The sequence below is a fragment of the Chanos chanos genome, chromosome 4 (assembly GCF_902362185.1).
Source record: "Chanos chanos chromosome 4, fChaCha1.1, whole genome shotgun sequence".
NCBI classification, from domain to species: Eukaryota; Metazoa; Chordata; class Actinopteri; order Gonorynchiformes; family Chanidae; genus Chanos; species Chanos chanos.
In genome coordinates, this window is record NC_044498.1 from 32,242,850 (window position 1) to 32,257,584 (window position 14,735).

The following is a 14,735-nucleotide window of genomic DNA, read 5'->3' on the forward strand; positions in this document are numbered from 1 at the left end:
CTATGCTAATCCTTCTCCTTAAATAGTCTGGTACACAGGTTCACCTACACAATCGTATTTGAGCTATTGATCTGGTTCACAAAGCACGGGAGTCAACCGTGATGTCTCAATACAGCACTTAAACAAAAAATAGAAACAAATGAGCAAGGAAACAGAACAACCAATAAACTCAACCACAACTCAACTCTTTAATTGACAAACTGAACAAACATAAAATGCATGACATTTTTTATGAAATTCTAAATTAAATTAAACTAAATTAAAGAACTACACTGTCTATGAAAAGACTAAATAAGAACATTTTAAACAATCCAATTCTGAAGTAGATATCTAAATATCTTCTTTTTTTTCTTTCTTTCTTTTTTTTTTTTTTACCAATTTTCATTCTGCAACTAAGATTTCATTACTGGAAACTGAAAGCAATTTAAGTATAGAAGGTTCTGTTTTTGTTATTGTTTTATTTATTTATTTATTTAATTTTTTGACTGGCCTACATCAAGCTGAGAAAAAATAACTTTTCAATAACCAGAATAAATTTCACAGTCCAAGCAGAAATTATGTACATCAATGACTATTAAACTACACAAGAAAATAAGCCTAATGGCAGCTCCAGAACAAAATAACTGCGCTTTTTGCTTTTTTCACGAAGGTGTGAGAGGTTCAGCCGAAACACTGGTCGACGTGGAGGAGCAGTTCTCTGTGGCGACTGGTTGGATACTGAACCCTGCAGTTGGGGCACTCGAGAAAACTCTCGTCCAGGAGGCAAGGTGCCTTGGTGGGGGAGGAGAGGCCTTTCTCACTGGGTGTGTCGGCTTTATCCACGCTGAGGTAAGCACTCTGCTCACATGTGTCCGCCTCTCTCTGGGCCTTCTGACACTACGACCACCAAAAAGCATTTTTTTCCAACACAACGTCAATTACGTGTCACAGTTAAGACAATGTGAGTCAAACATACCTTATTTGAATTGCACCATTGAATGAATGTCCCGTCTGGACCTACAGCATTGTTTCTTACCTCTAATTCCAGATTCACTATATAATCCTTTGCTTTACGCAGTTCCCTCAAAACTTTGTGCAGCTGACGTCTCAAGTGTTGGTTATCACGCTTTTCATCTTCTAGATCTTTAGCAGACTGCTGAATCTGAAATTTATATATATATATATATATATATATATATATATATATATATATATATATATATATATATATATATACACACACACACGCGCGTGTGTGCGTGAACAAACAGTATCACAGTGAAGGCAGCCTTTTAAAAGTAACAAGAGTCTACTTTAAGCTTGTGTGAGGTGACAGAAGCCTAAAGCCTCTGATGGTTCAACAGTGTGTAATTTAATCTGATAGAGGCTGATAGTGACCAGGGGCCTGTGGTGGGTAAACAGTGTCTAATTTAATCCCGAAGACAGGGAATCTGTTCAGGCCTGCTCAACACCTGCTTCATTAAAGGGTATTAATGGACAACGGTATCTTTAAATGAGTGTGAGGATTAAGACCAACCTTTGGTTTCCGTTTAATGAGGGTTTAGTTAATTAAGTAATTAATTAAAGACACTGTCTTTGATGACCAAGACACGCAGATGGTGTGGCAGGTCAATGTCCATACCTGCTCTTCCAACACCAAGATCCTCCTCTGATCCTCCTGCTGATTTAACAGTGATTTCTGCAGCAGGTTCACCTTAAAAAGAAGCACTCAGGGTTTCAGTGTGTTTGACTGAAGAGGGCAAAAACAACATTCACAGTAGCATCTAAAGCCCTGAATATTTTGGGGATGCACACCTACAGGGAAAAACAGAGCATCCACATATTTCAGTTCTCAATGCCTTTACCCACAGGGAGAAGAGTGTTAATATCATATACGGCTATACTGTACTGTAGTGTATAAATGTAGTCAGAGAAAAAGTCAGAGCATTCTCTCCTTCAGCATGTTGTTCAGCTCTCACTGAAAAAACAGATGTAGGTGTGTCATGGACTAAAGTCTAGTCCAGGCAGTGGAGGCCTGCTCCTGCTCTCCTGTCTTTATGCACTACCTGCTGCAGGAGCTCTGCAGATCTCTGCCTCTCCTCCTCTAGCTTGCTGTGGATGTTTTCCACTTCCACCTGCATTCGAGACACCCTGTCCCTGGAGCGTCTCCTCTGCTCCTCCGTGGCTTTCTGGTTGCTGAGGTGCTCCTCCTGCAGCCGCTGCCGGGCCTCCCTGAGCTCTCTCTCCCTGTCCTCATACTGCTGATGGAGCTGAGTGATCTGCCTCTGCGTCTTTGTCGTCCTCTCCCGCTCCGTCTGCAGCTCCCCCTGCACCTCCTGCAGGAGTCCCTCGTACCGCTGCCGCACCTCCGTCGCTCTCCGCTCTGAAAACACCAAGAGTCACACAACACACATAGAGCTGTTCGTTTCCATATACACACATGGTGCTAACACACAGCTTTATCATATGTCATAAGAAACTGTATCAGTCCTTCTCAGTGTAACAGGATAAAAGAGTAACACCTAAACTGGTGTCACAAGCTCAGCTCCAACACAAGCTCTATTGTACCTCCAGGTCAAAGGTCATGGCATAAAGTGTCTCTTTGTGATTCGTTTGACAGGACACAGACACATCACCTTCTGAGCTGGCATCTCTGTGCTGGCGCGCGAGGGATTCACTGGCCTGTTTCAGTTGTTGTTCCAGCTGGAAGGTTCTGGTCAACACTGCGCTGACATAGGCCTCTCTCTGCTGGTCATACACCAGCCACTGCCTGTTCTTCTCCAGAGCCTGTCAGCCACACAACAGGACAAGACATGTCAGAGACACTGGGACATTAATCACTCTCTTAGTGAAGACATGTCAGAGACACTGGGACATTAATCACTCTCTTAGTGAAGACATGTCAGAGACACTGGGACAGAAAACGCTCTCTAAGTGAAGACATGTCAGAGACACTGGGACATTAATCACTCTCTTAGTGAAGACATGTCAGAGACACTGGGACATTAATCACTCTCTTAGTGAAGACATGTCAGAGACACTGGGACAGGAAACACTCTCTTAGTGAAGACATGTCAGAGACACTGGGACATTAATCACTCTCTTAGTGAAGACATGTCAGAGACACTGGGACATTAATCACTCTCTTAGTGAAGACATGTCAGAGACACTGGGACAGAAAACGCTCTCTTAGTGAAGACATGTCAGAGACACTGGGACATTAATCACTCTCTTAGTGAAGACATGTCAGAGACACTGGGACAGAAAACGCTCTCTTAGTGAAGACATGTCAGAGACACTGGGACATTAATCACTCTCTTAGTGAAGACATGTCAGAGACACTGGGACATTAATCACTCTCTTAGTGAAGACATGTCAGAGACACTGGGACAGGAAACACTCTCTTAGTGAAGACATGTCAGAGACACTGGGACATTAATCACTCTCTTAGTGAAGACATGTCAGAGACACTGGGACATTAATCACTCTCTTAGTGAAGACATGTCAGAGACACTGGGACATTAAATGCTCTCTTAATGAGGACATGTGTGGGACAATGACTAAAAAAACACTGCTGCTGTCTCAGTGAGGATCTCTACTAAAAACAACCAATAACAAAACAAAAGACAAAAACAATGGCTTCAATGGCAGGTAAACACCTTGAGAAAATTACTCACGTCTCTCAGGTGCTCCTGGATTATATCAACCTCACTGACGGAAACCTGAGTGTCTGATCCACAGTTCTGTTTAATAAGGTGACAAGCATGTCTTTCCAGAGAGTTCACAAAATATTACATTTTACAATAAAGAAGCCCTTATTGTGTTTTATTTAAAAGTTTATAGAGATCCTCTGAACCAAGCCGTGGGGTATGTTGCTAATGGTGAATTTTTCACATAATTACACAAACTAAGACTTGAGTTCTTTGGTTAAGTGTGAGGTTTAAAATGAGACATTGACGATCGCACGAAAGATTCTTGCGATCGTAGGTCAAATACTGCCATCTAGTGGTCTAACGCTGTAAATGTGTTCATATTGATGTGGTATAGGCCAAGATAAAAAAGACCCCATTCCAGCTATATGTGCTTTACCTTTGGAGGTGAACTTGAACTATCTCTGTTTTCTAGTTCTTGACACTTAGCAGACACTGCTACTAACTTATTCTTTACATCTTCTGTCTCCTGTTTTAGTGACTGAAACAATTTCTCTTTCATCTCAGCCTCATGGACCTCCTGGCTCAACTGATCACGCAAGCCGACCAAAATTCCATCACTGCCCAGTCGACGTTCCTTCCTCAGGGCTGCTATTTCCTGATCCTTGGCAAGAATCTGTTGGGAGTTCTTCTCTCGTAATGTTTCAAGAGCAAGGATTCTCTTCAAACACAAATAAAAACATGTTGACGTTTTAAGTAAGAAAGTTTTCATTACTCAAAATGCAGTACCCCACAGTGCGTTTTCCGATTTGTGGTACACTACCCTGGCACTTTTCATATAAACTTTAGAACCAAACGTTGTTACACACATTTGGTTAAATCGTTTGGCTTACTGGGGTCTGTAGACAGGGTTTCTTTTACGATTACCTCCAACAATTTGTTACTTTCGGAATCTGTCGGCTCTCCTGTTAGACGTGACATCTCATGAAGCGCCTTTTTAAGGCAATCGTTTTCCTTTCTGAGTTCGCTGATTTCATCGTTTTTGTGAGCACCGCCCAGCTTCACACCTAGTTTGTTGATCACGCTTTCTTTAGCGCTTCTGGATGCCATAACCTCGACCTCTAGCTAGCAGATATTCCTCACAGCACACTAGCTCACAAATATGGTAGTTTTAAAAGTAGAACGAGGCTGAATTATATTTATAATTATTCGTTTATTATGGCACGGAGAATAGTTATAAAAACACATCCATGAAAAATGGATTTTGATTTAAATGTGTATAGCATACTATACAAACGTTAGCTTGCTAATGTAAACGATCGCCTGAGTTAACCTATTAGTGTTAGTCTTATCTAGCAAGTCGCAAACTTTCTGCTTCACCCAAACAACAATACAGCGAACACGTTCGCGATTCACAGGGTACCTGACTCCATTAAATTTAAAGCGAAAAAGATAAAACGAAACTCGTTAAGTATCACAGCTTCAGCGTTTACGCTAGACCCCCTTGGTGACTTCAAAGGGTGTGGCCATGTAGGCTAGGTCAATAGATCGTCATGGACTTTAGAAGAGTAATTCTATAGGCAGGGTCACACCTCCGCCCAATTAGAGAAAAGAATGTCTCATTTCTTAGATATGTATGCATACATGTATGTATGCATTTTCTTTCTTTATTCGAGGATAGAGGACTTTTATTTTGACAATAGCCGTAAGAGTAGCCATTTGCAATGTTCCTGTTTCTTCCTTCACGGTCGAATCAGTGCGGTCTTGCACTGACAGTGTAAGCTGTATGTTTGTTTCGGATATTTGACTTTAACCACAGTATTTCTTCATGCTTTCCACATTTCATTCTCAATACCGGGTAAAAGAACGGAGATGACCAACCTCACCGATTTTAGGGTAAGCCTCACTTAAATGATGTGTTCAGTTAATCAAGTTGCGACTTCTGCACTGTTTCGGCAAGTAGTCACAGGGTAGATGGTTATGTGTGCGTCTCGTGCTATTCAGATGTCTACGGTTCTCCTTCTCCAGCGTTATCTGCCCCAGCGTAAATTATTTCTTATATTTCTGACAGCTGTCATTCATATTCGGGTCGTGTTCTAATTGCTCAGTTTTGATAGCCGAAATAGTTTAGTCATACATAAATAACGTACGATGGTACTGCTGCACTGATATGATGCTATTGAACACGACTTCCATAAAACTAGTCTGAGGGACAAGTGTGTTTCCATTATCTGTACCGTTATCAGTCCATGTCAGCACATATTCATAAATGATGACTGACACAGCCTGTGTCGCTGGTAATGTCAGATTTAAAATTGTTATTTTGGTTCAAACTTGATGCACAGATGTTTCACCCACACGAAAACATACACATACAGACGCAGGGTCAGCTCATTTGTGGCGACTTTTGCCAACCTTTGCTTAGTCTTGAATACCCATATCTTGTGACTTAACCCACTTCTCTTAGATCACATGCGGTATTATATATTTTCAATAATAAACTATCTTGTGTTTGTTTAGGTTTTCAGCTACAATGCTCCAATTCAGCTACAATGTGTGTATTTTTAGTGCCTGCCCTCAGACAAACTTTATACATATAAAGACCCGACGGATCAATGTCTTTAAAAACATTGTCATAGTATTCGTATTAGCATTAGTATCAGATTATTGCGGTAGATTATTTTGGTAATGGTTCCTTTCGTTGGTGACCATCCATTCTGTGAATTACATTAATTGTTGATATGTTACCGTGCCTTAACCTCCTGCCACAGTCTTTTCTGTAGACTACTTTTTCATGTATGTGGAAAGCATTTGACAATTGATATGCGGCGACTCAAATTATTTTACGAGGCTCTTACCGTGACCCTCTGGCACCCTAGCCAGTGTCGGTCGGTAATTCTGAAACTAAAGTCATAGCCCAACGGTGTTTATTTTCTGTGGCGGAATTTGCATTAGCAGTGAACATCATGTGATGTCGAGATCACCGTGTCTAACAGGTAAAACCGGAACATGAGATTACATTCAGCCAATATCCGGGCTAACTTTCTCTCACACCATTTTCTTAAAACACAAAAAAGAGACGACCTGGGGGGTACTTCAGAAAGCGGGTATAGTGAAAACTCTGAGTTGGTTAACTCAGAGCAAGTAGTAAACCTCTTAATAGAAAAGACCAAGGCTTTGTGCTATGAGAATGAGGCCATAGCTCTTCTCGTTGGAGGTTTACAACTTGCTCTGAGTTAACTAACTCTGATTTTCACTAAACCTGCTTTCTGGAATAACCCTCTGGAATGACTATTCACGTTCAACGTTTGGTGCAGAGCTTTTTATATATATATACATTATTTACAACTTTGACAGCACCTTTCTGGTGTTCATTTAGCTTTCAGTCCTGGTTGAAGCTATGTCAGGTGCCTTGCACTCTAGCGGTCTCACCTCTGTTGTATGTATTTATTTTATTTATTTTTTTATTCATGTATTTGTTCTGTCACATGATGACACCCAGGCGGTCAATGCCGCTTGAGTGTCAGGCGGGCAATGATTGCCGGTCAAAGATCATGTGATAAACAATCTTTTAGAGTGTTCGCGCTCACTGAGTATGAGTGTGAGATATAAGAGACAGGAGACATGCTTGCTCTGGTGTGTATGGTATAGAAATATGCCATGGATAATACCGTTTCCATGGTAATAAGGACACATTCTCTCACGTGCTTCGTTCTGTGTTTAGTTCTGGCTGGTCCTCTGTGCCTGTGTTAACTCCATCCTTTGCCCAGAATGAACCTTGGAGCTGAGCTGGACAGAACCCTGCACTGCTTCTGACAGGAGGAGAAACATTCCCAGGTAATGGAGTACGAGTCATTTATTCTGTGTTGTTTATTCTCTGTTTGTCATGTGTATGTGTGTGCTTTGTTCTGTTTGATTTAGATGTTTACTAATACTTCATTCACAGGAGCCTCTCTCTCTCTCTGACCTGCCACCCCCCCCCCATCACCCCTTCCCTTTCTACTTTCAGCTCTCCCTCTCTCCCTTGTCCGTCTCTCTTTACCCATTCTCCCTCCTGTCCCTTCCTCCCTCTATCCTTCCCCTCTCTGATCTGTCTGTCAGAGGATGGATGGTACAGAACCTCTGAATGCCAGTGTAAATTCTTCCTACATCCCTGTCGTTGCCACTTCCATGTCTGATGAAGAGAACACTGAAGATCTGTCCAAGGATGAGGACAGGTCTCCTCTGCTCCCCTGCGAACCCCACCCTGGAGCGCTGGCGGCACGGCAGTGCCCTGAGGACTCCTACTGCATGGTTTACATCATCTTCTTCCTGCTGGGCATCGGCTCTCTGCTCCCCTGGAACTTCTTCATCACAGCTAAACATTACTGGCTCTACAAACTGAGTAACAGCTCCAATCCTGAGGGACATGAAGAGCCACATTCTGACCTCAGTGTAAGTGTCCTGTCTCCCCCAGTCCTCACCACACATACACACACACTGTACCACTGGCTTGACCCCCCAAACTGGACGGTTTGACTAAACATACATGGAAGATTACAGAACACAGTTGGGAATGTTTGAACATTAATTAAAGTTGATTGAAGAGACATGTCTCAGCCAGTACACAATTACACCATGTAATTCACTTGTACTGAATGAGTCTAGCTACGTCAGGTCTGTGGAGGCTGAATTTTAACGGCATGTCGACCTTGCATGAGAAATCCTTCTGTGCTCAGTGTTTGTCCTGCTTTAGAACTGTTTGTTCCCTGTCCGTCTGTGATGCTCTCTGTGCTGTGCGTGTGTGTGTGTCTCTCTGCCTCTCCTTTAAATGAACTAAACTAGATTGGCATGTTCTCAGACTGCTGAGAATGTTTTAATTCAGCTCACACATCAGTTACATCTTTATGTTATGTGCTAACAGAGAGTCAAGTACACAGTGTGTGTGTGTGTGTGTGTGGGAGAGAGATAGAGAGTGAGATTCTGTGTTAAAATCTAGAGGCTGTTTTAGTCTTATGATGGTGCTGATAGTCAAGTGAACTTTCCCATGTCTTACTTGACTACCCTTGTTAAGTTCCTCTAAAAATCTGCCAGAGAAAGGGCAATTAAAACAACTAGAAATCATCAGAGAAATGGATATGGGTGGAAGTGATTTCGTACCTATTTATTTTATAGTGGAATTAAGTTATGATCTTAAGTATCTAAAAAACACTCTCTGTGTAAGATTTGATTAGAAAGGACAGCTGCCAGTGAGTTTTTCTCTCTCTCTCTCACTTTCACTCTCTCACTAACACACAACCACACACACACACACACACACACACACACACACACACACACACTCTTGTTAATCTAATTTGTGAACTTATTGCTTATATATGTGTCAATGCTAAGAGAGTTCTAGAGCAAATCATCTTATTGAGGTAATCACATTCAGTTAGCAATGACCAGTTTGTCTGAGGTCATTCAGTGTTACGTACTAGATGGCCAGCATGCTGACAGCCAAATGACCCGAAAACACACTCCTCTCTCTGACGACTTTAGGCTCTGTATCAGTCTGGACCATCCAGCAGTGTGTCCTCCTTTTCCTTTGACCTCCAGGTCATTTTCTGGACTCCGCATTTTAGGAAACCACTTAACTAAACTGATAAGGTTCGCAAGGTTACCAAATGATAACCTGATCTGCAGTTATGCTTCCACCTTTTGTCTGAAATGGGTATTTTAACCAGCAAAGAAAAGGAGAAGTGAGACAGACTGACAGACAGACAGAGGGAAAAAGAGACAGAGAGAAAGTGTGTGAATCGATGATAGATAATATGCATTCCTATATCTGCCCTCACATAGCAGTCATTGTTGTAATGTCAGTGATTAAGTCTGAAAATGGAGAGCTGCTATCTCACCAGCCTACCAGGCTACAGCCTCATATTCAACCTTACGGAAGAGATGAATGCATTTCTGGAATTTTTTTTCTTACCACAGGAATAAGCACACCACAGCAAACTGATCACTTTTCATGTATTTTGCAAAGAAATTTACAAGTACCTTTCATGGTTCTCTTGATCACAGTCTGTTTTTCTCTCTGTGTCCAATGTTTAATTGATGTTTATGAATGTAATTGCCGAGTGACCCTCTCCCCGCCCACACACACACACACATTTCCATCTCCAGAGCAAAAAATAACAGATGCTAATTGAGTGGTTGCAAATTTGTTTTTCTTTTGCATTTCTCTTTGCAGGGCTAGTTTGAGGTTTGTGGAGTACATAGTGAATGTGTTTTTCTTTCATTTCTCTGTTTGCAGGACTAGTTTGAGGAGTACATTGTGAATGTGTTTTTCTTTTGTTTCTCTGTTTGCAGGACTAGTTTGAGGAGTACATTGTGAATGTGTTTTTCTCTTGTCTCTTTGTTGACCGGACTAGTTTGAGGAGTACATTGTGAATGTGTTTTTCTCTTGTCTCTTTGTTGACAGGACTATTTTGAAAGCTACATCTCTATAGCTTCTACTGTGCCCTCTGTGGTGTGCTTGGTGCTGAGTTACCTGCTTGTTAACAGGTATGAAACACAACTGATATGTGCTCCAGCAGATAGGCTGTGCTCTGGGCTTTATGGAATTGGGGGAAGGGGGGGGCACAGATTATCTGGATATTTTCAGAATGACTACTTGTTGAATCTTCAACATTATTTGCCAAAGCCAGAGGGAAAAGCAGCTTATTGCTGTGTTTTCCAAGAGACAAAAGCCCAATTCAAAACTCATTTGGAAAGGGTGAAGGCAGATATTTCAGGCTTAAAGGATTTGGCAGATCATTTGCTTGTTTCAAAGGATCCGATTTGTTTTTTCAGATAGAAACACTGATCCCTCAATATTAGAACTCTCCAGTGCTCTGGGATTTGCGATGGAACTCCTGGAGGTATTTGGAGCAGTGAGATGTTCTCTGGAGGGGAGGGGTTGTTTGTCAGCGGTAGGGGGGAATACAGAAGGGCCTCAGACAAAACTTGGTCAGCTGAGTTAGAAAACACAGGAGTCTGCTGAAAGCACCGTGGAGCGTCGTGCTCTCAGTCAGCCAATAGGTGCCTGTCCTGGCTATGGTTCCCAATTACCTTCAATGAGAGAGTATGAAAGGATGCTGTGTATGATCAGCGTGACACAATCTCTTCCAGGAATCCTCTTTTTTTTTTCTTTTTTTTTTTAAATCCCATCTCCTGTCCTCAGGTCCACCGTGGCCCATGGACACGGTGTTTAAAGAGAGCAGGCGATCTAAAGATATTCTCTCTGCTCAGAACAGACCGTCTCTTCTCTCCTGTAATGAGGTGACTTAGTGGACAGACCGTGATGTTATGTGATGTTATTCTGGGTCTGGGTTGTTGATCAGTGGATCAGAAGGCAGCAGGAGTGGTCAGACACTTGTAAAAAATAAAAAAAATAAAAAATAACACATTCTCAGACGAGATTTCCCTCTTCTCTGTCTCAGGGACGTTTCTGCCATACTCGTTACAATTGCACGTTGCAAGCACTGCAGATGAGCAGATGTCTATGTGCAGATGATAACAAATCACTGTGTTTCAGTCTGTGGCCCTTTAAATGCATAGATGACTTTATAGAGAATAAAATGGTTACAAAGCATCGATTTGTTAAAAGATGTCGGGCGGAAACAGTGAAAACAAAAGACACAAAAATAAGTGAAATCCTTTTGAAAAGCAAGAAGAGAGAGAGAGAGAGAGAAAGCCAAATGGAGAGATTTTTAAACTTTCAAACCTCTGAAAATAAAACTCACAAAGAAACTGCATCTTCTTTGTCAAACTCTCGTATATATACATCTGTACTTGAACTGCCTAGTGTGCCTGAACCATGCTCTTAATAGAGCTGTATTAATGCTTGTTTGTTTGTTTGACCATTATTTCTTTCATTTGTGTGTGTTCACAGATTTTCTTCTACAGCGCGGATCCTCTCCTCTCTGTTTGTGATCCTGATTGTCTTTATAGTCACCACGGTGATGGTGAAGGTGGATGTTTCTAACTGTCAGACCCAGTTCTTTGCGGGGACGTTGGTGAGCGTCGCCTTTGTCAGCGGGGCGTCCAATGTCTTCTCTGGGAGTGTTTTTGGCATCAGTGGACACTTCCCAATGAGGATATCCCAAGCTCTAATCTCAGGTACAAACACACACACACACACACACACATGCTCAGACAGTAGACACTTCACAATGAGGATATCCTAAGCCCTCATCTCAGGTACACTCACACACACATACACACACACGTTCGGACGCATGACCTCTGGGTGATTTCTCTCCTGTGTTTTCTGCTGTAAGACTGACCAGTGTTTCTGTGTGTCTGTCTGTGATGCTAGGCCAAGCCATGGGGGGGACTCTCAGCGCCGTGGCCTCGGTGGTGGACCTGGCCGCAGCCAACAGTGTGACCGACAGCGCCCTGGCTTACTTCCTCACCGCTGACATCTTCATTCTGCTCTGCATCATTTTATACCTGCTGCTACCCAGATTTGCCTACGCACAGTATGTTACCCTTACTAGCCGTTAAACAGCAAATCCACAAAAGATAACCCTCAGCTTTAATTGAGTGCCAAAGAGTGCCCTGGTTTATCAATCTAATGTAGAAACCAGCGCAGATCTGAGTGCAGAAATCATCTTACAACAGGGTTCACGTGTGATTCATGGAACATTCGTATCTCACCAATCGCAGCGTAAGAATGATTAGGCGTTGATAAATGTGGTGGATGAAAACAATCGTCATTTAAATATCACATCAACTCTTGGTTTAAAAGCGTCACCCAATTGAACCAATCACATTGCAAACCGATTAGCCTATCCATTGCTTTTAATTTCTTAATTTGAATTGCTTGTAATTATGTCACCAGTAGCCTAACCTAACAAGTAAGCTATCTCAAAATGAAAGGCAAATTAATCTTATACCAAAAAATTGTTAACTCTGTTAATTGCAAACAATTTGAAATTACCTATTTATGTTAGGGATATATGGCACGTAGCTGATGTTGGCCTTTACAAAATAAAGTATTTTGCCATAGGCTACATATTTTTAAGTGCTGAATATGTGGCTGCATATGATTAGATGCTAATCAGAATATATGGTCTAATAACAATTCTCCAACTCAGCCAGATTCACTATGCTGCACCACAAGTCCATGCTGACTCAAAAACTTGGGTACACAAGTTGAGACTTGATGTGAGATTTGATCGTAGCCTCTGCTTATGTCCATATTGATAAATGCCGAGCTTTGTGTGGAAATGAGTGTACACTCAGTTTTCTGTCATACGTTCATTTTATAATTTAGGGCCACTGTGTGTGTGTGTGTGTGTGTATTACTCATTCTACCGCTGAGGTCAAGAGAGGACAGTGTAGACGACAAGAGGAACTGTGGTTTCTCCCTACAGCAGCCAACGAGTTTCATGACGACAGAAACCAAATGTAAAGCATGTGTTTCTATGGCAGTGTTTAACACCACTGTTCCCACTCCCTTACAATTTACAATTTGGTATTTGGCAGACGCTTTTAGCCAAAGCGACTTAAAATAAGTGCATCAGTCAGATTCCTATTACCTCATAAGCAGAGATCACAATAAGTCTGAGCCTTTGTATTGTGCCCCTGGAATACACGGCTCAGTTCTTATTCTGATTTGCCGACGGTATCAGATGGGCATACGAGTTGTATTCATAAAGTCTGCTGATTTGGGAAAACAAGGAAACTGTTGCATATAAATGATTTTTGAGCTGACATGAGCAGTAGTAGCACAATAGGTTCTGATCAAAAATATGTGAATATCTATGTAAAACAGTTGCTAATTACTTGGAGGGAAATTACAGCATTGCTTTGCCAGGATAGAGTCAGTATTTGATTCTTTCTCCTCCAGGTACTACATGAGGGCAACACACAGTGGTACTCCAGGGCTGGGGGAGGGAACTCGGCCGCGAAGGGGGGAGGTGGGCAGTAACAGCAGCTCTGACAACCCCCTGGTATCTGTGCCCCCCCTTAAGCCCATTCTGAGTAAGACTTGGGTATTGGGCTTCTGTGTCTTCTACGTCTTCTTCATCTCAATCGCGATCTTCCCAGCCATCTCGTCCGGAATCCAGTCCATGCAGAAGGACTCAGGCAGTCCCTGGACCGACACCTATTTTGTCCCACTGACGAGTTTCTTCCTCTATAATGTGGCAGACTTCTGCGGCCGACAGATCACTGCCTGGCTCCAGGTCCCGGGACCCACCAGTAAAGTCCTCCCCATACTGGTTCTGTGCCGGACCATCCTGGTGCCACTTTTCGTGTTCTGTAACTACCAGCCCCGGTACCACGTGCACAGAGTGTTTTTCACGCACGATCTTTTCCCTGTGATCTTCGTCTCACTACTGGGCTTCTCTAACGGTTACCTGGGCACGCTGCCCATGATTTACGGACCCAAGGTGGTACCAAAGGACCTGGCCGAGCCCGCTGGCGTACTCATGTCCTTCTTTTTGACATTAGGACTGGCCGTCGGTTCTGCTTTCTCAGTGCTGTTGGTCCACGCCATCTAACCAGATCTCACAGAGCGCCCCAGTCACTCAGGTAAACAAGGGTGTAGTACGACATACTCCTCTCTCTCTCTCTCTCTCTCTCTCTCTGCCAAATAATCAATCTGTAAATGGGTAACACTACAGGTGCTGGAGACATTATGTTACCTTAACTGTAAATATGGGATGTGTTTGTGTGTGTGTGTTATTGATGTTTTTTAAATAGGTTTCACTATAATAATTGTAATTTTAATAATTATTATAATAGTAATGATAATTGCATTTTGATGATTTAAAAAAAGTAGTTTTACGTGTGTTTTCTATGCAGATCTGAGACTTGTGTCTGTTGTGGAAAGTATTAAAGACATTGTTAAATGAAGCCTTTCAGTGTGTTTTATGTTCTCCACAGTATGTAAACACTCAGTGTCCTTTGTGCTAATGAGTTTCAACTCTTATCACTTCCTCAACCATGTGACTCTTTGATATTTTGTTATGTTTTCACACATTTTGAATGTTCTGTCCTTTATGTAAGCTTTACACTTGTGTCTGTGTGATGTGAGAGAGAATCTGTTATAACAAACTATGAAAAACAGTCAAACGTCAGTTTATTTCTTTA

At 42.1% G+C, this 14,735-nt stretch overlaps 2 protein-coding genes across 2 annotated transcripts; one reads left to right on the forward strand and one right to left on the reverse strand.

Moving 5' to 3' along the window:
* Positions 1–660: 660 nt before the first annotated feature.
* On the reverse strand, positions 661–4,739 carry LOC115810315 (centrosomal protein of 55 kDa-like). The gene is made up of 8 exons (XM_030772242.1): positions 4,557–4,739; positions 4,089–4,350; positions 3,657–3,709; positions 2,548–2,766; positions 2,046–2,360; positions 1,622–1,693; positions 1,016–1,141; positions 661–876 (listed from the first exon to the last, which is right to left on the reverse strand). Exons 1-8 carry the CDS (start codon positions 4,737–4,739, stop codon positions 661–663), a joined length of 1,446 nt encoding a protein of 481 aa, XP_030628102.1.
* A 2,994-nt stretch (positions 4,740–7,733) lies between these two features.
* slc29a3 (solute carrier family 29 member 3) lies at positions 7,734–14,143 on the forward strand. Its single transcript, XM_030772749.1, has 5 exons — positions 7,734–8,063; positions 10,075–10,157; positions 11,527–11,753; positions 11,953–12,115; positions 13,489–14,143. The coding sequence occupies exons 1-5, from the start codon at positions 7,734–7,736 to the stop codon at positions 14,141–14,143; spliced, it is 1,458 nt and encodes a 485-aa protein (XP_030628609.1).
* Positions 14,144–14,735: the final 592 nt, after the last annotated feature.